Source organism: Solea senegalensis, linkage group LG10, assembly GCF_019176455.1.
Source record: "Solea senegalensis isolate Sse05_10M linkage group LG10, IFAPA_SoseM_1, whole genome shotgun sequence".
NCBI lineage: Eukaryota > Metazoa > Chordata > Actinopteri > Pleuronectiformes > Soleidae > Solea > Solea senegalensis.
Window position 1 is genome coordinate 21,692,250 of NC_058030.1, and position 26,475 is coordinate 21,718,724.

General features: G+C 43.1%; 1 protein-coding gene across 7 annotated transcripts in view; it reads right to left on the reverse strand.

The window, feature by feature from the left end:
• frmd4a (FERM domain containing 4A) overlaps positions 1 to 26,475 on the reverse strand; it is a 129,487-nt gene that overhangs the window by 75,585 nt on the left and 27,427 nt on the right. For 2 of the 7 annotated variants that reach the window (XM_044035681.1, XM_044035680.1), the window contains exon 1: positions 875 to 1,265. The exons of 3 other annotated variants lie outside the window; for them this stretch is intronic. In XM_044035681.1, the coding sequence (XP_043891616.1) occupies positions 875 to 967 (93 nt within the window). In that variant the 5' untranslated portion in view covers positions 968 to 1,265. Of the gene's footprint in view, positions 1 to 874; positions 1,266 to 9,817; positions 9,836 to 13,120; positions 13,139 to 26,475 lie in introns of those variants that run through there. 2 more of the 7 variants (XM_044035679.1, XM_044035683.1) reach the window with 2 other exon arrangements.

The window sequence follows — 26,475 nt, forward strand, 5'->3', positions numbered from 1 at the left end:
ACAAAATGAACACAAAATGAAATTCTTATCAGTATGAGTCTATAAGTGCCACGTGATTGTGGGGAAAGCAGTGAGTCTGACACATTCATCTCCTGGACACACACTCCAGATGTTTGATTCACTTACGTCCGCTGTTTTTACAAGACACACAAATGCAATCACAGCTGCATGTACTGTATGTACTGCACACCCACCCACACACACACACACACACACACACACACACGCACTTTCCTTGCGGAGTAAACAACTTTGCTCAAGAGCAAAAGAGATGAATCACCTGGCAGGTCGCAGCCTGTCTTTAAAGCGACATAAAGGTTCCCTCTGCAACGCACATTCCACATCTGAGCGTTGCTGGAAACTGTTATCTCCCGTCCACAGCAGCCCACACCCACCACATTTACACAAACACACAAACACACAAACACAGAGGTTTCTCAAGCCTCGCCGCCGGCAGACAAACTGATTTCCACTGATGCACAAAGCTCTGGCAGGACAGCCAGCACACACACACACACACACACACACACACACACACACACACACACACACAAGCCAAATTCATGCCAAGTGTGTGGGAAAAAGGAAGTTCACATATGTCTCAGTGACAGGCAGACAAAGTGCACTCAAACACAGGGACTTCACTGTGTCACCTTGAAAACCGAGGGTGGCAGTGGAATACATTCAGAGTGACAGAAAACTCACTCAGACCATCATTGTCCACAGCTGAGATTAAAAGCTTTACTCCTCACTTGCCTTTCACTAACTCAGACCTAATACTGTTCCCTGGATTAGCCAAGGACCTTTCTTCATTTTAAATCCCACTCACACACACACACACATGCAAGACATGGTCACAGAGGAGAATCCTTACCCTCTCTCCACTGTTCCTCCTCAGAGTCCCCACCGGCAGCTTGAGCATCAGCCGGCGGGTTCTCCCGGGTGTCACTGCACCTTGGACCACCATGGTGCGCTCCAGTATGTGTGTGTCCGTGGGTGTGTGAGCATGTGTGTGAGGGTGTGAGGTGGGAGTCCTCGCCGTCCCGTCCAGCCTGGCGGCAGGGTGTGTGCGTGCGTGTGTGTGAGTGAGGGAAGAAGCTTGTGTGATGTGTGTGTGTGTGTGTGAGGTTAGAGCAGCTCCACACTGGTCCTATGTGCCTCTCACTGCTCCTGTTCTGCTCCGTGTGAAACCACTATCCATGCTGTTCCTCTCTCAGCGAACACTCCTCTCCACTCTGCTGCTGGGGAGGTGAATGAGTGTGTGAGAGAGAGGGAGAGGGAGTTTGCTTTGTCTTTCTCTCTCTCTCTCTCTCTCTCTCTCCTCCAGCTCTCTGGCAGCTCCCTCCTCCTCCTCCTCCTCCTTGCATCTCTCTCCCGCTCACTCACTTATTCCTTCAGTTGGGGGCTTAACCAGGTCACTGGATTAATGTGACGTTATGGCTGTTATTAGCATACACACTCATCATGTCACGTGACCCAATCATAATTGAGTCTGAGCATGTGTACCCCCACCACACACACACACCCACAAGCACACTCCCCCTTTTACAGGGAATCACGTGGGGGAACCTCAAAAGGAATATGGGATGTTTTGCCATCTGGTCGGGAGATTATCTGCAAAATCCCACATCCAGCTTTCTCTCCCTGCACTGTCTGCTGGAATAAGACACAAAGGCAGCACACACACACACACACACACACTCAGTGTCAAGTATAAGCACAATAATCATGCACGCAGATATTGATCACGCTATCATTTCACTCCCTGCGTTGTATTATTTTGAGTTGCACAATAAGACACAAACATGACAACGATGCATTTATAAAATATAGCTGCCGTGAGAGGCAGAAAGTCCTCAACACACGTACACAATCATTCTGAACTACACACAATAAACTTGATTAAATCATTACAGTCACAAAAAATAATCTAATAATGTGTTACCATGAATAACTAAAGCAGATTCACAGATAGGATTCTATTTAAAGCCTTCATTTATTAAACGATATGCCTAATTTCATATAGATGACAAAAAAGGCAGTTGTTTCAAACAATGTACTATTAGTCAGTCTATAAGGCTATAGATTATTATTATGCATTCAATCGTCAATATTTTTAACAAAAATAAAATTCAGCATTTTGCGTGCAATATATAATTTAACTATAATTTAACTAAACTATAATTTACAGTGGGACAATAATATAGCGCAACAAAAGGTGTAAACCTAAAAAACAGCTGTGAGATGATTTTATAGAGGAGCAGTGTTCAGCTAGATGAGAAAAACTGACGCCGCCAACACCTTAACGAGAACTTCCCTCTGCGAGTGACACATTCAGGAAGATGTGCCCCAAAATGCACAATCTGACCTGATTCTTTTCTTCTTTTTTGTTCCCACCCACAGTATAAGGTGTGACAGTTACGTGGAGCGACGCTCTCACGCAGATCCTTCACAGTGATGACGGCTGCAGCTGCAGCTGAGTCAGTCGTCTCTGTATCCACCATGGTGGTCTTTACATGTCCATTAAAGCTATTGGACTGGTGAGTTACGGCTGAACGTAGTGACTTACTGTCATATTCCCATCATCACTCACTCGCTGGGCTACAGTACGCTCGCCTCCGCACATCAATACTGAACTGACTGTCAGCTGATTAACTAAAGTGGATCAGCACACACACACACACACACACACACTAACCTACAACATGTTCACGTATACTATATTACATTACTACGACTGTATATTAAATAGATGGATGGGTAGATAGATAATTTCTCATTTTGAACGACATCCTTTTTGTAGTTCCCCGACACGCCCAGGAAAGAGAGGAATTAAAGGAGGAGTCGTTAGTTTGTATCACATTTAGCATATTTACCTAATATCATGCAGCTCTATACTCTACTCGACCATACACATGGACTCTAACAACAAACCTGTATGATATTATTGCTATAATCCCTGGATTAGAACCAGTGATTTATCTTGGGAGTGATGGCTATGAGGTGATCTGACGCGTGGTCACAGGATATAAAATGAGATTAAAGCCACCGGTCGAAATGAGCAACCAGACACGCCTCCTCCATCCCACACATCATATCTCATGGTATAAGAACCCCCCGATGGATTCAGTGACATGATGCTGTATCGGTTACATACATGTACGATATACAAGCACAAGCATGCACACTTGCTAAAAGCGTGGAAGAGAATATCATCTGCAGAGGTAATCCCCAGTAAGCATTACTTATTTAATAGCCTGTTCCACATTGGTGTGTGGCCTACATAACAATATCACAGGGCTATTTATACACATTAACTGCAGCCACCCTGGTGGTCGTATACATGACGTACTACTGGAGAGGAAACGCAATTCCTGCCTCTTCGTTTGCACCGTGACTTGTGCTGTGCGTGTGACGTTAATTCAGAGATTATCTGCCACCGCTGATTTGAGAGACACAACGCTGCTGCTTTCATTTTCAGGACTTCGTGGGGCACTTTGACAGTCGGTTTTTAAGTTTATTTGTTCTCATCTGCGGCTCATATTTTCTCCTTTAAAAGACTTTATTCATTGTTCATCCCACTGCACGAGGTGATAAGTCCTCATCTTGACAGAAGGAAGGGGGAAAAAAGAAACGAAATGAAAAACAGCATGTTACTATTCTTGACGCTTTGGGCAAGCTGCACAATGACCCATTTCAGTCAACAAGAACACACACGTAAAAGCAAATGTGATTCACACTCGTGACTAAGAATAGGCGAAATACAAAACTGAAAACACAATGACATGTGGAAATAAATGTGCAACAAAGACTGCGGATAAAGAGTCTTTGCATGTGGTTTTACTGCCAAGTCGGATTTCTGTGCATCACATATAACGAAACAAGATCTGATTAAAGGACCGAGGCAAAAGAGACGTGTACAAAGAAAGTGCATTTACTGTGTTTTTTGTGTCATTTATACGTATTTCTTTTCCTCGCAGTAGTTGTTACACATTAATTGACTCTGCAGAGCCAGCCAGTCTCTGCCCGTGGCCGTCTGAGTCATCCCTCTGGTCCTGCTCCACACACTGTTTATATGCATGCATGTGCATTTATTTCTGTGCGTGTGGGTGTTTGTGTTTACAGAAATGCCCTTTAACTAGACTCCCCCTCCATCCCGAGCGGCGAGGGCGGGGGATGAATGTTTATCTTTCTGGACTCCACAAATTACAAGAGGTTGCAGAGAAATCACAGACATGCAGTTGTCCCACTGCCTAAACAATACCACCGTGATGTAGCCTAATTAGATTCATTTCTCACTGTACGCCTCTGTGTGTGTGTGTGTGTGTGATGTCTTCCTCTATCTCACCAGAGTGGAGCCTCCCACAGTTCATCAGGCCAGAACCAATCATAATGGCTTCTCCACAGGGGGGCGAAGCGTACACAGTTATTATCCCCTCAGCAGCAGCGTCTACATGCAAGAAGGCCTGGGAAGGTTCTTTCACATTCTCAGAGCGGCGTAATCTCAGGCAGCCCATGAGATGTAAGGGAAACAGGGATGTCGTTCTGTGTGACTCACTGTGAAAACTGGGACATATTTGTAATTTGGGGGGGATTTGATGCAACGCTGGGACAAGCTGTCCTGTTCAGACCGTGTCGCTCGGCACAGCATCTGCTCAACCTGCTGTCAGGTGACTCCACTGTGTGTGTGTGTGTGCAGGTGTGGGTGTGTGTGCGCGCTCTAAATCTGCTTGTGAATGAATAAAGACACACTTGGAAACTAAATGCGTATGTGCTCTGGCTATAACCTCGACAAGGTGAGAAAGTAAGGCCTTTAAAATGACGACACTGAGCTGCATCGATGCCACTGTGTGAGAATTAGTGACATCTAATGGTGAGACTGCATCGGGTTGAAAAGTTCATAGTCTGTCCATGATGCAACGGTCAAATTTGACCAAATGTGGCTTTCTTTTCAACACCGTCTCCCCCGTGATCAACACTACACACTTCTTCCATTGGTGTTGTAGTACTTGGATGCCCTTGGCATAGAAGGAATTATTTCCACTGCATGCATTTGTCTCTGGCTCAAAGTGCTGGACCTAACATTCATCCTGGTTTTGTAAATATTCACAAAAACCAGCTGGATCTGGTTCAAAACGTGCCAAGTTCTCCTGCGACATGACCGGCCTGGTGTGCTTTTCATCAGGGGTCGAAAGCTGTGGCACCAAACCTTCAACATGCCAAGTTCACTGAGCAACGGGAGAAAATATCCAGTGAGGTGCCGCTCGCTGGGAGAAAGTGTCTCGTAGAGACCAGAGGTCAGAGGTGAATGACCTGGCAGCTTCCGAAAGATAGACAGACAACAGTGACCCAAATAATCACGAAAACCATGAATGCATAACAAGTAGAACCTTGAAGCAGCTGCAGCAGCAGAAGACCATGCACACTGGGTGTCACTGTTCTGTCCTGTGTACCTAATAAAGTGGCCCATGCATTCATTCTGTCATTGTCTACCATTTTATTACCATTTTAGAACAATCCCGGCGGACACAGGGCGTCAGGAATAATATACAGAAACTAAAGACACGCTAACTCTACAGAAACAGAAAGGCCTTTGGTCAGACAGGGTCCCAAAACCCCGCACCTTCTTGCTGTGAGGCGACAGCGTCAGCCAATACTCCGCCGTGTGGCCCCTAAAACGGCCAATTACATCACACAAAGGTCAGTCAACACGGCGAGTCCCTCGACTCATCAACAATAGCATGAAGTGAAAAGAGAACAGCGTAATGAAGGATGGGTTAGACTGTGCCATCATACAAATGCCACAATAAACCACAGGACTCTCCTCAGCTCTCCTGATCACATGACCTGCAGCCCCTCATGGCTACTGGAAAAGAGCAAATCAGAGCAGAGCGTTGCAGCTGTGTTGGAAACCAACTGAGGTCCTGTCTCGGAGGAGGCGCTGGAGAGCAGTGGTGGTGCTGGAATAAGGGATGTGGGGACGGGGATGCTGAGCTCTGCCTCTGAGCCAGGATGGTGTACAAGATGTGGGGGTGTTGAGAGGATTGGGATGGGGCGATGGGGGGTGGGGTGCGTTTGGGTGGAGATTCAATTAAACGACACAAGGAGTGAATGCATTTTAATTATGCCGCCTCATTTCCTGATGTGACTGTCAGCCTTTGTGTAAGACTCTCTGTGTGTGTGTGTGTGTGTGTGTGTGTGTGTGTGTGTGTCCTCCCCTCACCAGCAGCACAATACACAGCAGCTTTGGTAAGAGCTGATATGACGCAATGAATAGATGTTTTTAGCAGCAGCAAAAAAGAAAAAAAAAAGGAAATGTCATGGAACTCAGTCTCTACTCTGACATTAATAAATGGTATTTTGCCAATAAAATGAAAAGACACATTTTCTCCTTTGAATGGCAGCACAGTGTTTGAGACTTTTACCACATTTTAACTCAGCTGACGGCTGGGTTTCATGAATTTTAAGCCTGACGGGCACCACTGTGGTGTGTGCATGGCGACGTCACTTGAGCGCAGAAGAAATGCAAAGTGTTGACCTGAATGATCGACAGTGAAGCGGCTCGGCGTCGACTCGAGCTTCTCGCGAGCAATCAAGGCAGCAAATAGGGTGACCTCGTTTTCTACGTAGTAAAAGAGCGGTAGTAAAAGGAAGTTTGTAGCCTTGGATCCTCTCGGCTTTTCTGAATCATTTATATGCTCCGCTGTGCTAATGAAAGCAGCTCAGCGCCCTTGAACGTAGCCGTGCAGTCGGCTGCTGCTCCGAGCCAACGAGCAGCAGAGATACGAGCTTCCGCTTCTACTGAGGGATGAACAAAATCCCGTCATGATTTTAATGACTGTTAATGTTCCTCTAATGACCCGAGTCGTCGCTCCCAGCCAAGTCACTTCACACATGCAAATTGAGGTTTCACACTCGCACCATGTATGCTGACGAGTTCGATTCACAGATCACACACAAATGTTCACTATATTATCTGATTTTCAGTCTAGTAGACATTCATACTAGAAACTGGGCTTGAATCAGGTTTTCACCAGCGTTCACTCCCACAGACCAAGTCAAAATGGACGCAGGGTTCCAGTTTGAAAGGTAGATTATAAATGCTTGTCTAGTCTTGATGACTTTAAAGCCACAGAGATTGAGCGATGTAATGCAGAACCTGACAGACTCAATATATGTGATCTGTACAAAACCCTCCGGGTCCTTTTCACAAGGATGGAAGGACGGAATCAACCGGAGTGGACATTATTTCTGCTCGGCTCCAGACAACAGACAAAGCGTGTCAAATAAACAGGATAGGAAGTTAATTAGCGTTGGAGTCTGTAATGACATTGAAGATTCACAGCTTTCAGACCAGGAAGCTGCAAGCTGCACATCTGCAATATATATATATATATATATATATATATACATATATACATATATATATACATACATATATATATACATATATATATACATATATATATATATACATATATACATATATATATATATACACATATATATATACACATATATATACATATATATATACATATATATATATATATATACATATATATATATATATATATATATATATACATATATATACATATATATTGCAGATGTGTATATATATATATACATATATATGTATATATAAATATATATATACACATATATAAAGATATATAAATATATATACACATATACATATATACATACATATATATATATATATATTCCGCCATCTTCACTTTTTATGAAAACAGCTCGTGAAGAGACGATGTATTCAACGTCTGCATGTGTGAGCAGTCGTGTGTGTAGACGTACACATGCGTCGCCATATGCACACGCCAAAGCAAACCAGTCTGAGAGAAAGGCTGCGGGCGATTTGAATATTTCTCATTTGAGTATGTAAAGTGGCCTCGTTTTCTGGTCTCCACCAGCAATTAGAGAAATAAATAAATAAACAGCAGGGTAGCACTTTTACGACTCCTATTTTTCAATCCCACATGAAGTGCATGAATAATCCAAATCCTGCTCCGTTCACATAAACACTAATCTTTATTGCTTCGGTGACAAATCATCAATCGGCTACACAGTATAGGCTACATGAAAAAAAATGACCAAATCTCCAGAATAGGTGGAAGGATTTTGGGGATTATACATGAACACTATGTGTATCCATGACACTGATGCCCTGCAGCGGTGGAGTGAGTGACAACAGCGTTCATTGGAAGCACAGTACGTCTCAGGAAAGGCAGATTACTGTTTCTCCCTAACAGATGTCCCTGCCTGTAAACAATGTTGAAGGGAAACAGGAGCTTAACAACCGAACTCATTAAAGCAACCGGCGGATCAAAGCAGCCAGGGATTCTGTCGTCGTATTTACACCACGTGTGTTTGTGTGTGTGTGTGTGTGTGTGCAGAGTCAGATTTAATGTGCCCTCATTTTTGTTTCTAAACCTGTGCTTGCTTGTGTAGAGCACGAGTGTGAGAGATGAACTGTCGAGCAGGTTTCTATCCCCGCAGTCCGAACGCTCTGTAAACCACAGTGGTCTGAGTCATCTTCCTCTAACCAAGTGTCAGCGGGCAACAGAACGCAGCCGTCGGACCTCTGGAGGCCTGCAACAATCAATCAATTCATCAATAAGTTACAGTGTTATTTTCAAAATAAAGTTCTTTAAATTTAAGCAATATTGGGTTTGTGAATCTGCAATGCATTCTGGTTTCACTTTAGCACTTGGAATAATACGCAACTCCTTATATGGACACCCTGGGGGTGTGTGTGTGTTTATAGGTCACAAAAAAAATCTTCTTATGTGTTGTTGAGTCAAAGTTATGATTCATTTTATATCACATTTTTAGTCGTGATATAAAGTGGCAATAATTGTGCAGAAGTCAGAAAATAGAGCGTTTTTCTTTACTTTTGTTCATAAAAAATATTATTTCCAAATTTCACAAATTCAATCTGATTTTAAACAGTACTTTTGTTAGTACTTTACTTTTCACTCTTTAAATTCATATAAATACCTATTTATATTGAAGGTAATGGTATGTTGGGAAATATTTGTGCAATATTTAAATGTAAACGATGGTTTGTTAGATTCAAATCATTGTTAAATGACTTCACACAAAAAAAGCCTCTCAGCTCCACACAGTTCTCTCTGGTATCCACGGTAATGAATTATTAACTACCGCTCAGAAAAACAGCTCGTTCAGCAGTTTGACGGGATAAACGGTTCTTGACCCCGTCCGCCCCAGCGCTGCTGCTGTATACACACAAACGCTCCCACAGTCAGGCGTGATCGTACATAACGGACGCAGCATACGAATGTTTCTGTTCACAAAAAACAAACGGGCAAAATAATAATAATAACTTCATCAACAAAGTTTGGGAATCATACATTTTTTCACATTTACGGACCAAACGTGAGATTTCCTCTCAGTCCTCTTTCATCCCTCATTCTTTTATTCTCACTTCTCACTTCACATCACGTGAATCCTAACTGCAGATAAATAGGAACTAAATCCCACTTCTTGATCTAATGCTTTAGATCTGCTTATTGAGTCATGAGTCGGCCGCGTAGTCCAGGTTAGATTCTTGGTCAGTCGGTTTATTTGTCAAATCTCTGACACTGAGCTTTAATCACTCTGCCAGTTAATGAGAGAACATCTGGAAAGAGGTATGAGATAATGTTGGCCTCGAGTCTCCAGCCGCAATTAAGCGCTGGAAGGGTCACGGCAGAGAGAAGGACGGTGACGACAGAGTGAGGAAACAGCGAAGTTTAAATAACGCAGAACAAAAGAAACCAGCGGGCAAACTTACAAAAACATCCATGAGCATGTGTTCCAGCGTGACCTCCATGTCATCGAGTCGAGCTGCGAGAGTCATCGCTCAGCAGATCCGGAGAACGACGCCAACGGTTAACAATATGGACAGTCGAGACCTAAAAGTCCTGGATTTTAAGCCAGATTCACTTCTCATTCACACATGGTGTGTGCTATTATGGGATATCGAGACGACTTAAAGGAAGAAGTGTCAGTACTACCAGTCCAGCTTTATCTGTCCACAATGTCTTTCCATTCTCCATTCAGTGCAACAGACGTCCAGTTGTAGTCCATATCTAAAAGAAATAAACGAGTGTATCTCCACCAAAGTTGGCTCTGAGAAGCGCCTGGATCCTGATCAGTGCTCCGAATGGTTCCAAAAAGAAAGGGTGAGGAAATTTAACCCTCACCCTTCACAGTGCTTCAGTTGGAGCAACCTGCAGTGCCTTGTTCAGATCTGAGTTATGGTCTGCAGAAGAGAAGATGCTGCCAACACCCGTGCAGTGACTCTCAGATGGACAGAAGAGGAGGAGAAAGCATAAGGCTTGATCGTTTGTGATGAAGTCATGCATCTGCTTCTTTTCTTTCTTTCTTTTTTTTCCCCATATCTTTCAAGCTCACATCCTCAAAGTTTTTTTGGATCTTTCCTCCCCTCTTTTTCGTCTGTGTCCTTTCAGGTCTCTGTCCACAGTGGATGTCTTTGTGTGGCGGAAGAGCCCGGAGCAGCTGATGCCCATTTCTGGCTGCTTTTGGCCGGGGTCATCCTCTCTCACACACTGAGCCGCCCATCAATGGGCCTTTGTCGGAGCCTCATTACAGACTGTCCGTGGATGCCGAGAACTCCCGGTGACACGCAACAGCGAATCAAGGGTGATATGGTGCAGATCTGAGACTGGCAGCTTATGCAACAAGTGTCAGGGACGGGAGGATGGATGTTGTAGAGGAGAAGGACTGATTGGGATGGAGGAAGGAGCACATGAGGAGAAGGCTGCGCAGCAGACGGCCAGTGATTCAGTGACGGAGGAAGGAAAGCAGAAGAAAAGAAGGGAAGCAGGGGGATGAAGGATGTTGATAGGATGCCATGGAGAAGGGGTTGTTTTTGTTTTTCTGGCAGGCGCTAGTGGAACATCCCCCCTTTAGACAGACTGAGTCAGACGGGGGGGGGGGAGTAATGGGGCAAGTGTATGCATCACCAAACAGGATGTGAATGCATACTGTGTAGTAACAAGCTGACAGGAGGAAGACCATGTTTACGCGCACACAAGAGAAATCAGACTGTTTCTATTGCAGTAAACCAGCACATCTGGTTAGTAATCTGATTACTCAGTCTTTCCAAACAATAGTTAGGTTATTATTTTTGTTTTCTTGCTTCTGTTGCAATGGAAGAACAAGCTCCGTCCTGACAGGAGCATGTTTGTTTCTTAAAAAAAACTACATTAGTACAAGATTCTAACATGAAGTTTATAGTAACATGTCGCCTGCCTGAGGAACCTTTCAGCTGATGAGCCGCTCAAACCAGACGTGTCTGAGGGAGCTGGAGCATCAATCTTCTTCTGGTAGGAATGTGTAGGAATGATATGCAACGCGATATGTGGCCTTGACACTGAGGGACCGACCGAAAATGTCACCGAAAATCTTTCCAAAAAGCTTTGAATGTCATAATGTCTGTGACTGATGACTAATGAAAGGTGCAATAGACACAAAAAGGCCTTAAAAGTCCATAGCTTAGCTTCAACTGCTTCACTTTTGACTGTCTTTGTAACCACAGTCTTGGCGTGTTGCTGTGATCTTTATTAAAGGACATTATTAAACTGCCAGATCATCAGTTTAAAGTCTGATATTCAGACTCGCGGTGACTCGTGTGTTTCCTGTCACTTTCAGTACAACTTGGATGGAATTATTTGGGTATTATTTGAGCACATGGTCGACCACACAGCTACAGTCTTTGTCAGGCAGTTGCAGATTTGTTACCACGTGAGCCGACGAAGGATTATGTTAAATTCAATTCTTTTTCATCCTGCTTTTAAGACCTCCATCTTTCTCTCTTCACACCACCTCGCTCCCCTTTCACTCTTGTCTTACTCATGTCTCTCTCTCTCTCCTTAGCTGCACCGACGACCTCTGTCCTGTGACCCTTTCTTCCATGTGAGGTCAACAAGAACAGCCACTCATCAGTTCTCACATCAACTCAGTGGTCAGGAGGAGCAGTGGGACGTGACCGAGTCCATTGCACAGCCGACTCCGTGCACACACACACACACACACACACACCATAGGGTGTTAATGACAGAGCGCACGGATCCATCAAGTCCTTTGTTGCCCTCAGGAGGCTTTTTCGTCTCCCTCAAGTCACTTCTAATGCTGTGAATATATAACACTCATCCATTAATAATCTAGAAAAAAAAAATCCCTCTAATTCTCATCTACATGCTGCTCATGCATTATAAATACTCAGCGTGGCGAAGATGGACAGTATACGGCCACTAAGGCTTGTGAAGCAGGTGGCACGCGGCGTCTGAGTGCAGCGAGGAGGGTCGAGAGCGGCAGGTAGCCAATCTCCACGAGCGTTTGCCATTAGCCGAGAGCTTAACCCCCAACAGAGAGGCGGCACAGGACAACACGCAGCAGAGGGACGGGGTTGTGCTGAAATCCAGATTTCTGTTTGTAATCCAGCGTGAGAGAGAGAGAGAGATAGCAATGCAATGCTACCACCTCAGTGAGAGAGAGCGCCGAATATCATCTCATCTCTTTGCATAATACACAGAAAGCAAAAAAAAACACATTATGCTTCATCATATACAGTACGAGGTACATTTGCATGCATAAGTGAAAACATATAACCATAAAAGAGGGAGTTTGAAGTGTCGAGCTGCTGTTTCTGCACTTGATTTATTCAAATATAAAGGCGGGATTTACAAGAATCCCCTCCTGAGCCCTTATACACACACACACACACACACACACACGTACAGTAAATGAATGAGGACTATTATATAGATGACATTATATAGATGCATATATGCAAATATAGAAATGCAAAAAAAGGGAGTTCGATGTGTGAGGCTGCTGCTTGTGCTCTTGATTTATCTAAATCTAACGAATCTCCTCTGAGTCCACACTCATGCACATACACCAAATAAACAATGAATAATATATAGATTTATAGATAAATAAAAACCGCATGATGAAATTGCAGGATTTCCACAAATGATTTATAGGAATAATTTACATGAAATCCATACGGAAACGTATGAGCTTGATACATTTTAAAGTCTAACACCATATGACACGCGTGCAGTACCTTCAGATGAAACGGGCTGCAACAGTCGGAGGCGGAGTTCCATTTTTCTTCGACACCAATTCCCGTATGGAAATTGACCGTCCTGGAAATGCCGCACACAGGAAGCACACCGGAGCGCTGGTGGATCGTACAGCATCGCACACTCTGCATCGCAAACATTAACCTGAGTGATCCTCGCTGATTTTTACATCACATTCAGCGGAAAGAAACACAACAAAGACAGAGTTTAGCTCTACTTTGAGCAGGAGAGCAGAGTGTGTGTGTGTGTGTGTGAGCCTGATTGATGGTGATGTCCACCTGGCGTGGAAAGTAGGGATATGGGCTAATCAAACTCTGGGAAGACTTCCAAACACAGCTTTTGTACAGCTGTCTCAGTGAGGACACTCATGTTTGTTGTTTTACAATGGTCAAACAAATATTGATCTCAATAGGAACAGAAATAAAATAGAAATACACATGAGGGGCTGCATCTGATGAATACTTCCGTCTTTGATGAATCTGTCTGTTGTTTTTCGATTGGTTCGTAAAATGTTGATATATGTATTGCTATATCATACTTCCTTGTGATATAAAGCAAAGAAACCAGAAAACAGTCACATTTAAGACGCTGAAATATCAGAGAGCTTGTTTAATTCTATTAAAAGACACTCAAACACTCACAACTGTCTCAGTAGATTCATCAAGTCATCGGTGAATAACCGACGAATCATTCCAGCTTGAATAGACACGATGCTTTCTCTTCATCTAGCCTCGACATAAACCTAAACCGAAGGATGCAAGGCATAAACAGAAAGTTAGGATGCACCAAAATGGCCTTGGCTTCTTCTATGGTCAAAATGGTTGCCATGACGTCAGAGGACATACATTGACTTACATTCATTTTCTGGAGACTTACGTCATCCTGACCATACAACATTCACCTTAAATTTAATCATTTACATTATAGGGACTTGGTTTTAGTCCCCATCATGTGACTGCAGATTTAGGTCCCCACAACATGTGTAATACCTGGAACACACACACACATTCAAAAATAGTATCCATTCCAGACATGTGGATAAAGCCTCTTAAGCACCTGCTTGCAGCTAACTCTCTAAAGCGTTTAGAGCCTTGAGTCTCAAATACGTATTTCAAGTCTGCTGCACGTCACCTGCACACACGTCTCCCAAACGACGTCATACAGCTTTAAATTCTTATCCTTTATTCTTATTTTTCTCCGTCTGATTATCTTATATTTTCATCTTTCGGCTCCTGCCTCTCGGGCGGGATGAAGGACAGCAGAGTGCGGCGATAACGGGGATTCTGCAAAGTCATTCTCTGCAGCACTCAGAGGAAATGTTGGAGTTTTTGCAGTGTCACTGTGCACACCCCCAATCTGTCACAGCGCGTTAAAGTCAGCGGCTGTGTGTTATTTTTGGGTCTCTGGTGCACTCTACTCCACTACTGTCTTGTGCCTTTCTTGCTGCAGTGTAAGTCACCTTGGATTTTACAGCTCCACCCATTCATACTCTGCAAAGGCAGAAATAAGGGAAAAAAAAAAAGGAAAAACCATATAAAACAAACACATTGACCAGAGCATCGTCTCAGGCCTGTTCTGTCCCACATCACAGCATATGTCTGAGAGGCAGTGAGCACATATTTTAGTGGCTGGTCGTGCACTCTGGCATTTTCTGCCCCAGTAAATTTAGCCTACTTTACCGTGGAGTCGAGGAGGCGTCCCTGACTCTACCGAGCCCAGAAATAGACACAGAAAAACACAAACTTACATGGTTTTAAGTGGACAAAAAAACCTTGTTTCCCGACCACCGATTTCACAATTAACACTCTCGTACGCATGTCTGCACAATGTTTATGAACTACTCTACCGTGCAAAGAGTCCACTCACGTCACGTTAGGATCAAGTCCCCGGCCCCCCGACGTCCACGTGCGATTAGGAATGTGATTTGTAGCGGAGCGAGCGTTAAATGTTTGATGATACGGCTGAATATTTTATATTTACACGCAAGATCATGAGGCGGGGAAATGGGTTATACATGATCACGCTCCCAAGGGAAAACACTGGGATAATGGGAAAAGGAGGAAACAGGGGTTAACACATATGTGTGTGTGTGTCTGTGGTTTAATATGTGGATAAAGCATTTGAAACGGATCACTGATCTGTATTCTGATGATTTATACATGAACGGTTGTTTATACTCGGAGTTCGTCGTCTGGAAAATATAAGGGAGAATATTTGTGGCTGTGTTTTCATGACTGATTCATCAGCTGCTGCAGAATTTAGTTGATAAACAATTGTTTGATTAAAATGTGTGATTTTTCCAGAGAACAGTGCAGAACAGTCAGATTAAAAAAAAATCTTAATCCAGGCTGTTTGATTAGAGTAAATATGGAGTCAGACTGATTGTTTGAGGGGCTTATTATTTTTGCTTCTCAGTCTATGAATCTATGACTGTTAAGCACATTTGAATGTTTTCAGCTGGATTACTGGAACTCGTCGTGTTTTGGCATCGACCAGTCGTTGATTCATCGTCTGCAGTATATGTTTTAGGACTGATTTTAAATTCCTGTTGTTAGTTTTTAAAACAATAAATGGGCTGAACTGCTGCACACGCCCGCTCCACTCACAGCGCTTAGGACGGCCCACCAGCTGCTACTGGAAGTCGCTAAATCTGAGCTAAAGATCAGAGGTGACCGAGCCTTTGCAGAATGTCCTGCCCTGGCACAGCAGTCGTGCCCAGAATCATGAGAGCTTTAAATCTTTTTTCTTTTTTTTTTAAAACTGTACTGTTTCTCCTTGGCATTTAATTTAAAGTTTTTATGGTTTTTATATTTTATATTTCACTGTTATTTATTGGCATCATTCTGCACAGCACTTTGGTCAACCTCAGTTGTTTCTACATGGGCTCTATAAGTAAAAATTAGAGCATCTGCGTTTTAATCCATTGAGTGGACAAAAACCTGCAAAGAGCATCATTGATTGTTAAACGTTTTCTTTGGCATTAAATGGTATAATTTGCTTGATTTACAGGTCAGACATATAGGAAATATAGGAAAAGCTTAACTCTGTCCCTTTGTTAGGTTTTTGGAGTTTGATATTAGTTATTTCATTATTACATTGAATATTTACCTAAAAATAAACATTTTATGTAAAGCTATAGAGACATGGAGGCTATTTTAAATATGCTTTGAGATATTGGCTTGACCTTACATGTGCCCTGGGTGAAGAAGCATTTCCCAGAAGCAAAGATGACAAAACAAACAATACACATCATATATTCCGTTTTCGGTGATGCTTTAAGAATTGATCGATTGCTTTATAAAAACAAAAAAAAACATGACCTAATGTAGGTTTTCCTGCATTCCTCACACTCGAGTCAAACAGCTTTCATTCCTGCGAGCTTTTGACTGGGCCTCGTTTGTCTGCGTGCAGGATGCAGCTGTGCTTATGAGCCTCGTAAACCTCTCGGCTCCTCGTAAGTGGACAATTCTGCGTCTTCACAGACAATGAATCATGAGAATTCCGCCGGCGTGTTAGCCATGCGCTCGAAAAACATGCGCACAAACCAACGAGGATGCACCTGTGCGCGCACACACTGCATGTGACACTTGTGTTTCCTTGCTCCTCTCGTGTGCCAGCTCGACCGACTCACTCCACCATCCACAACACACTGGGAGTACGTTTTCTCCAAGGAGCGCAGTAACCCAAGCCAGACGGTGCCAGCTCCACCTCTTGCTGCAGGCACGAGACTAAGCAGCTCGTTACCTTGCAGATGAGCCTCACACCTATGACAGGTGCACCAGCTCCTCCACTGTCACACACAGCAGCGCTGGCCAAACAACTTAGGCAGACTGTCTTTGTTAAGACCAGGAGGAGGAGGAGAGCCCTCAGGCTTCAGGGACAGAGAGAAGTAATTTGAGGAGATCATCTCCACCTCCTGACATGACTCCAGGCCATCTTTGTCTTCAGTGTGAAGGTAAGAGGTGAAATCACAGCGTGATTCTGCCTTTGTTTCCCTCTGAATCACTGTTCATCTTGAACTAGAGACAACGCGTCAGCTGAACAACTGGAGTTCAGTTTAATGAAATAATATTTTAACATCTTCACCCAGTGTCTCCATGACAACCTGGCCAAATATTACAACCCAAATTACACAGTGTGTGCATGATGTATTGACTCATTTACAGCCACGTCTCCTAAACACCTAATATCATTTTGAATTGGTAAACATATAATAATCGCTAAATTAATTACATTTTCATGCATGTTATTTAAAACACACACACACACACTAGAATATTCCATATAAGGTTTGGGGAAAAACATTTTTGCCACTTTTCACGTGAATTGAATGGATTTTAAAAGAAGTGTAATAATAAAAAAAAACCCTGCTTTCTTATGGCAGGTGAAAATTTGTTTTCATTAAATTTTTATTTTTCCCTCCCTCTTCTCTCCCTGGACTGATATGATTGGCCGTGTGCTGTCACGTGACAATTTTCAGCACATATAATTGCTCTGTAAAGGTTAGATAACCAGTTAAAATACAAACTCACATCACAATGTGGCAGTTACCTATGATTGATGGAAATAAGAGTACAGGGACTAATATTTAATACCTAAAGAGCAGAGCCAGATTGACCCCTTGGGCCACAGGGCCCCCTGTTAGTGCCCCTCCCACCTTCCTCCTGCCTTTGTCCTTGCTACACCTCCTCGCCTGCTGTGACAGACAGGACTTTATCAGTCTATCAGGAGGTTTCACTGCAGGCCCAGATCCACCAATCCCTAGGTAGATAACATTTATTTACATTTCAGCTCTAGTAATCGTCATGGGAACAGAGGAGCAGCTGAAGCCTCCAGAGCGACGGGAAGCAAAAAGAAATTACAAATAAGGCTGCGAGCAACACTGAACGGGCCCTGACACGTGACAATTTGTTATGTCCACACCCTGAAAGCTTCATTTAAATGAAACAATGTTACTGAACATGTACTTCTTATTGCCAGTAGGTGGCGCAATGACTGACTTTGCCTGGACTGATACAAAGATGACAAAGAACAGAGATGTATTCCTTCAGACTTGCTTTTGGTCACTACCATGGTTGCCGCGGAAGCCTGCTGCTCGGCTAGTGGGAACACAAAATGTGTATTTAACTGCAATTCCTGCAAACGTCATCGGATATCCCTCAAACGTGCGCTCAAAGTAAAAAAAGGAAAAGATAAAAGAGAATAATCACAGCACATACAATAGCATCCTCACTGCAGTCTCTGATCTGGCCCTAAAAAAAAGAGATGCACATGAAACATAAAGGTGAAGGAGGAGGATTTACTGGGGAGGGAGCAACAAATCCAATATAATTGCCCCCTCCAGTAGACAGCAGGGGCAATGGGACGGCCACTTGGTCACTGACAATGCTCATGATTATTAATCAAGTACAGCCTCTAACATATGCTTCCTTCATTCAGTCCGTCTCTTTGTCCCTCCCTGTCGTCCCTCCTGTCCTTCTTGTCATTTTCTGTCCCTCTCTTTTGGTTTCACTTCATTTCCCTGTGTTTCTTTTTGTCTTCTGCCTGCTCATCGTCCTGCTTGGACAGCAGGAGGAGCAGGGTGAGGTCATTAATTATACATGTTACAGCTTCCTGGTCACAACACACACACACACACACACACACACACACAGATAATGTATTCTTTACTGTACCCTTAGCCATCACAACTAAATACTAAAGCCTAACCCTTAACCTAACCCTAATTCGTTCTATCCATTTAACGTGAGGACCAGAAACACTAACCCCTCACTTTCACTAAATGTCCTCACTTCTTGGACCCACATGTTCAGCAGCTGTCCTTTCAGAGACTCTCGTTGACTCCTATTCATCTGGACAGCCTAAGTAAAGCATCATCCCTGGTCCCTTATTCCTAACCAGTTGTGTAACTAACCGTAACTAACCACAATTCAAGTCTTAGCCCTAAACTTAACGAGTTTCTCAGAAGTGAGGTTCTTAGGGTTTGGGTTAACCTGTCTCCATGAGGACGACTGGTCCTGACAAGTCCAGTGTTTATGCCAGTAAAAGTCATAAAGCGCACACACACACAGAGCTGAAGGTCTCCATACATCAGACAGGAGAGACGCAGACCACTGATGGACCTCCAGTTACCACTTCAACAGCAGCATCTCGGGGACCTGCTCACTGAAGCGCGGAGAAGGAGACCTTTAAGAAGACGAGGGAATCCCATCACACAGTGCACTCTAGTGTTGGAAGAGTGGAGCACATCTGAAGACGAGAGGCTCCAAGAGGTATTTGAAACTGGACATCACTCAACGTAAAAGGAGGTGATTAACATGGAGAAACATGGTATAAATGAACACTACAGAGAGACAGTTTGTTGAGGTGAGACAACAAACTTTAGTCTCACCAAAAATAACTATGAATGACATGCTTATTATTATGATTTTACAGAGACAGTGTCTCTGCAGCACTATCATTTGTTAACGCCTTGTATTCAAGATTAATGCGTAATAATCATCAACTGCACCCACTGTGGGACCAGTGGAACAACATTCCACATGTTGGATAGAGACGTGTGAGGATAAATAGTGGTCGGCTTCCCCTCTATTATCTGCCTCTTTAAGCATGTTTTTATTTGACGCTTCCTTTGATTTGTTCAAGTGTCAACATGTCGAGCATCTTTTTTTAAATGCTCAGCAATGATGGAGGTTAAAAAAAGGGAATAAATCTCTGACAGAACCAGATTCAAAGACGTGCAGCATCAGCATCGACCGGTTAGGGTGAAAGGAAAAATGAGGACAGAAAATTAAAGAGGGAGGTGAAGTGGAGACAGAAGAGAGAGAGAGACCAGGAGCAGATATAGAACAGTTGCATTCAGCTTTAAGCTGGTTGTGATATGTCTATAGCGCTATGATGTCATTATTAGAAGCAGAGATGTTCACATTTAAACAAAGAAATCCAAAAAATAACACCCCGACGTAAAACTACAGCATGTCTCGTAAACGCTCATGCAGATTAGAATACAAGTATGTCACGCACACACACGCACACACACGCACACACACACACACACACACAAACAAAGTACTCAAGCAAACAACAACAGCTGTTGACGAAAAACCAGACACTTCCACATACGAACACCTCTGGACGTGTATTAATGACCTTAACTGCGATGGCAGATGTGAGCATCTGTTCAGAAATACAACACACACAAGTGTCCATGCACACACACACACACACACACACACACACACGGGGTTGAGTTATAAATCTGAAACATGTCACATTTAATTGTTTTAACAAGAAGTAATGGGAGCACCGGGGGTCGGCGAGACAATCAGGATGATGTAAGTATTCCTCGGAGGAGGACGGGTGAGCATCAATCTGGCAACCTTGATTCCATACTTGGGTTTAATTCAACGTAGTGGCAAAGTGATAATAGGTTACCTGGCAGCCGCTGTGCTGCTGCGTTTGAAGGTGGATTAGAGACGAGACAAACGGGGTCAAACAAAAACACACAGCGCGGTTCGGTAGTGGAGCAGGAAGGAGAGCAAACTTAGACGGAGAGAATTAAAAATAACATTTGGATTCATCGCGCCTACGCCTGAAATGAGACAATCCCCACATGTCGGCCTGTTTTAGACTGAAACAGTTATTAAAAGCATGTTCCCCCAGCACTGCATTGCCCCCCTGGAGAAACCTCGGTGAGCTCATTCAAGCCGGAGGAGATTGGTAAACTGCCGGTGGTGTCATGGACGACTGCTCCAGGAAATCAACAGCGGCTCTGAAGTTCCTCCTCAGCTCTCCAGGCTCCAATTTGCCACTTGGAACATATTCCCTCCTCCGTCACCCATTCAATCTATTCCCTAATTCCATCCACGCATCTTTGACCATTCTTGACCATTCATCTGCATCCAACTGTGTGCTGGATGCAGATGATATGGAGCATGCGAATTGACCGCTGTGCACGCACGTGTATTCTGTGTTTGCAATGCATCAAAAGTACTGGTCTCCTTGAACTACTGAGTATACAGAAGAGTAGGTCAGCCTAATGTTGCGACTCCTATATGTCACTTCCTGCAGGATTTAAGACAGGAGGCGGAGCTGAAGATGCTGAGGTTTTCATTGCGAGTGACTGGGATGGACGGGATTAGAAATGAGCACCTTCAAGGGACAGTTCAGGTTGAATGGTTTTGAAATAAAGTAAAAGAGTCAAGGTTGAGATGGTTTGCTCACGTGCAGAGGAGGGACAGTGATTAAACTGGACAAAGGAGGTTGAAGACGGAGCTGAAGAACACAGAGAAGGTTCATGGATGTTGTCAAGGAGGACATGAAGCCACGAGAAGCCAGAAGACGAGCAGTTATCTTTAATTTACAAAAACTGCGACAGTACACCTGAAGGTGTTTGTTGTGGAGGTTATAGCAAATGATCTTAGAAGCTAACCTAAATGTTACAGCTCGTTTCATGGAAAAACGTTTTCCTCTGGATTTGGAAGTGTTGGAAACATTTAGGCTAGTGTAAATACACTACATGCTTGTCGTTTTTACATATTTGGATGCAGAAATGTTACGAATGACACCTTTAATTCCACACGACAGAGAACAAGTGTTAAATCTATGCATGTTTTTACACCAATGACCTTTTAAACTGAAATCCACTGCTTCTATCGTCTCCTAAAGAGAAAGCCTGTTTGAACAATGCAGCATTTGACTTTATTCTATGTTGTTTTTCTCGCTGCCAAGTTCCTCTCATCACCTGGGGGAGGATGTGGACCTCTAATTTGTGTGGAGTTGTGAGTCGACCCCCCCCCAGGACAGTATTCATGTGAGTCCAGGTCAGAGTCCAGAGCCAATCAGGCTGGAGCAGCAGTGACTGCTTCTTGCCTCCTCTCTGCTCATGTGTAGAGGTCACAGTTCAGAACCGGGGGGAAGGCATGTAGGGGATGGAGGTATATGATGACATTATATATGTGGAAAATTACATTCTTAAATGCATGTGACTGAAAAAGAAATGATAAAAAAATGAATGGTAGTGGGTTGATGGGGAGAAAGGAACTCTTATTTCCTTAGCGAGTGGATGTTTGTGCGTATGAGATAGTCTTAGATGTAGATGGACTGATAAGGTGATGTATGATACCTGTACAATAGAGGGGTCACCTTTTGTTGGGGTGATGCAACTGATCCTCTGCTCATTCATCAAATCTGGCTTTGTGTGTGTGTGTGTGTGTGACTCCTGCAATTATATCCGTGTGTAGGGACGTGTAATTGCCAGTGTGATCCTCCGATGGATAAAAGCAACACAGGGAAATAAAATCTCATGGGACTATTTATTCTTTGCAATTACACGGATAGAGTCAATATACATAAAGTGAGTACTGCAGGCTCTTTATAGAGCATGTGTGTACACATAAAAGCACTAATGCATAACTTGAACAATGGCGTTCCTGTGAAGTCTTCATTACTACACTTGCACACGTGTCCTCTGACCGTCTTTGTGGACACTTGAGCGATTTTCCCCTCCTCCCACTTTTCAATTGCCGTTTCTTGGAAACATTTTAAGAATGCCTGCAGACTGATGAAGCCAATGAAGTGGAAAATCTGCACCCTCTGTTTCCATGACAACACCTAACATTAAGTGCATCGCTGGGTGACTTTCCGCGGGTTGCTCAATTGCGCTATGATTGATCTCATCACTTGGGCCTCTTCAAGGGGACAAGAGTGCATTTGACATGCTTGACACAGCGGGGCACGCGCACACACACACACACACACACACAGAAACACACTCCTACAGACAAGATCAGAGATGGTGTGAGGACGACACACGGTGCCACATCATCAAACAGGGGAAGTGGAGATGTGTAGCAGAGAGGAAATGCTTCACACAGGGAAATGTGGGATTATCTGACTCTCTTTTTCTCTCCATGACTCCAAAGTGATGTTATATTACAGCAAAGCAGCAGCAGCTCTGCAGTTTTAGCTATCATTAGCTTTTTAAAGGTCGAGGGTCACATTCAGGAGGGTTTGAAAGTACAGGTGTGTTTGTATTAGTGTACAATGTAGTTATTCCTGAAAATATAGGGCCCCTTCACCGACACAATAGTGAATGGTAGTTATTTGTTTTAATAGTAAAACTATCATATATATATATATATATATATGTATGTTTATATACATGTATATATATATATATATATATATATATATATATATATGTATGTTTATATACATGTATATATATATATTTTTTTTAATTAACATGTACTCTTATCTCATGGAAGAGATCATGTTTATAGGGAGCTGGTAAACATCGCGTGTCATGTCTATTGTGCTTATTTAATTCCAAAGCTTACCTTGTACATTATTCATATTTTATTGATTTAATTGAAATATTGTTTTGGCCACTTATTGCAAAAAAATGCAATAAAAAGAGAATGACAACAAAAGCACAGTAGACTATTTTTTAAGTGTGACGCGGAGGCAAAATTCATCTGTTCGGTTGAAATTATGAAAATATTTCTGATTTTCGAATGCAAACGCAAGTGTTTTTGGTTTGTCTTTTGATAACTGGGTCAAAGAAAGTGTGTCAAACTGCTCTCTGTGTCACTTGAACCTCAATCATCTAGGTGAAGCTCCTGAATAAGATGAAGGAGAAGATGATGTACATCAGGCAAAGGCCTTGCTTTACAGACGCTGCCATCTTGGATCAGATTACTATGCAAACAAACTAAAGATCATTTCATAGTTGCAATAACTTAAGAAAGGGAGGAGTGAGTGGAGGAGCACCCCCTCCGTTACATTCTTAGGCAATTAGAAAATCACAAAGGCTGCAATGTAATAATTTGTAAATGTTCTATATTCTATGAGAAAATGTAATGCCTGTGTGTTGGAAACAATATAAGTTATCATCTTTGCAATAGGATAGTCTCATTTCAATCTATTACACTGAATAATGAACTGAACTTTGACATAATTAATGATTGCAAATCCAACTGCATTTACAATAGCTGTAAGAGAAAAAAAAAAATTGCAATTAGGGCTGAAAAATTGGGGTGAAATATCTGATTCTTACCAACTGATGCTTGAAAGGTTTTAAGAGCGTCGTCTCATTGAATCGTCAACATGAAATGTGAATATATCTCTGTTACAGCTCCATAATAATGACAGAGAATTCCAATTAGTCACAGAGGAAAAAAACAGAGGAAAGAAGTGTGTATTGCTTCTCTGTGTCCCCATTATTCAGTGCACTTATTATAGGCTATAAGGTGACAGCTGCGAGATGGGGCGCTGCAGCCAGTTGGTGTGCGTGTGTGCGTGTGTGTGTGTGTGTTTGTATGTACTGTATGTGTGTGTTTGTTAGCATGTGCCCCATGTGGCTCCATGGCTCCACACCCCCCTCCTTCTGGTGCTTACTTTGGCCTTTAAATGCTGCCAGCCAACCTGCTGCGCACTATACGCCAAAGGCTGTCCCACCTCATCATGCTGCACATCCAAACCTGACCAACTCTGCCTTTCTTTCCCAATTATTCTCATCCAGGCAGCGAGTCAGTTTGCTGCAGGCAGGTGGGTCTGGTCGCATCCCTTTTGGCTGTTTTGGTCCTCTCCTCCATGCCGACCGACCTTAACCATCCTGACAGCAGTCTGCCTGCTAATGAACCAGGTGGGCAACGGATGGAAGAGCAAGTGAAGGAGTGGTGTGTGGGAGGAGGGAAACATGCATGATGGGTGAGACTCGCTGACGTCAAGTTGATGTGTTTGTGGTGATTTTTATATCTGGATGCAATAGAGACGAGGAGAAGGTGAGAAGTGTGTGTGTGTGTGTGTGTGTGTGTGTTGTTTCACACTGGCCATGCTTTAATTGAATAAATATGTACTGGTGGACATGTCCGCATGTGTGCTCAAGCCTTTAGCCATTTCTGTATTGGCTCCATCTGTCAAGGGCAGCTGAACACAATCACACACACACACACAGATATGGACGGCTATTCTTGTTGGGACACGGCACTGACTTCCTTTCATGTGCTTCCTTCCTGCTACATTTGCACTGTTTTAATCGTGTGTGTTGGTGATGGGTGTGGGGTTGTTTGGTTCATTGTTTTATTTTTATCCTGTGAATCACTTTGTATGAAAGCTGCTGTATTCAATTATGTGTGAGTGATTGACTGATGAGTTTCTGCCTCAGCAGGACTTGCACGCTTCATCCCCATGAGAATAGTATATATTATAATAATAGAGCTGAAAGAATTAATCAATTATTGATCGATGACTAAATTAATCTAAAACTATTTTGATAATCGATTAGTCAGTTGGAAGCTCTTTTCATGATTAAAACAAGATTTCCGACTGTTAACAATTTGGATAACAAAGAAATCATCAAAAGTGAGTCATTTTTGATTTTGTGGACACAACATTACATTTGAGAACATCATAATTTCCAGGTTTGATGAACACCGATCAACATTTATTAAGGTTTTCTGACATTTTATGGACCAACGATTAATTCGAGAAAATAACCGACAGATTAATCGTTCTATATAATACTGCAATATTTTGTATCGATATAGACATAATGCATGCCTAACCCCTGACCCTAACCTTAGCCATCACAACTAAGGACCTAAACCTAACGCTAAAACCAGGTCTTGACTCTGAAAAAGCAAAAATTATGGGACCTCACAAAGATATAAATACACACACACACACAGAGGCAGTGACCCAGCGCTGAAAGAGCGAGATAAATGACAGGAGTGAGAGAGAAGGAGCAGAGCAGTCACTCTGATTAGACTGATAGAGCAGTGACGGGGTTAATCTACTCTCTATTGATCTGCTAACACACAAGACGAGTTGACTGAAGTGTTGACACACACACACACACACGTGTGCACACACACACACACACACACACACTGAAGTGTGTACAAGCCGTGTCTGAGGATCACACACATCATCAAGAGCAAAAATGTCTGGAGAAGCCGGAGCTCCTGGTTCTGCTTTCCTATTCGCATACATGTATATTAAACACATGTGGGGATATCAGGGAGAGCTTTGAGCTTTGTGTGTGTGTGAGTGTGTGTGTGTGTGTGTGTTGATCTGTCGTTTCCTCCCGTCTTTACAGCAACTTTACAGAATCACAGCAAATTGGTTGAGGGAAAGTTTGTGGAGTGAAGATAACAAAGTGGCCTATTCCTTCAGATTTCCACTCCTCTTTGTTTTTATGTAACTGCACCACGGCAACACAGCTCACTGACGCTTGTTATTTATTTCCTTTATCCGCTTCACTGCTCATTACTGTCATCTTAAATACAGAAGTGGAGAGGAAGAGCGATGCAAAGCACAGGGAGGAGGAACA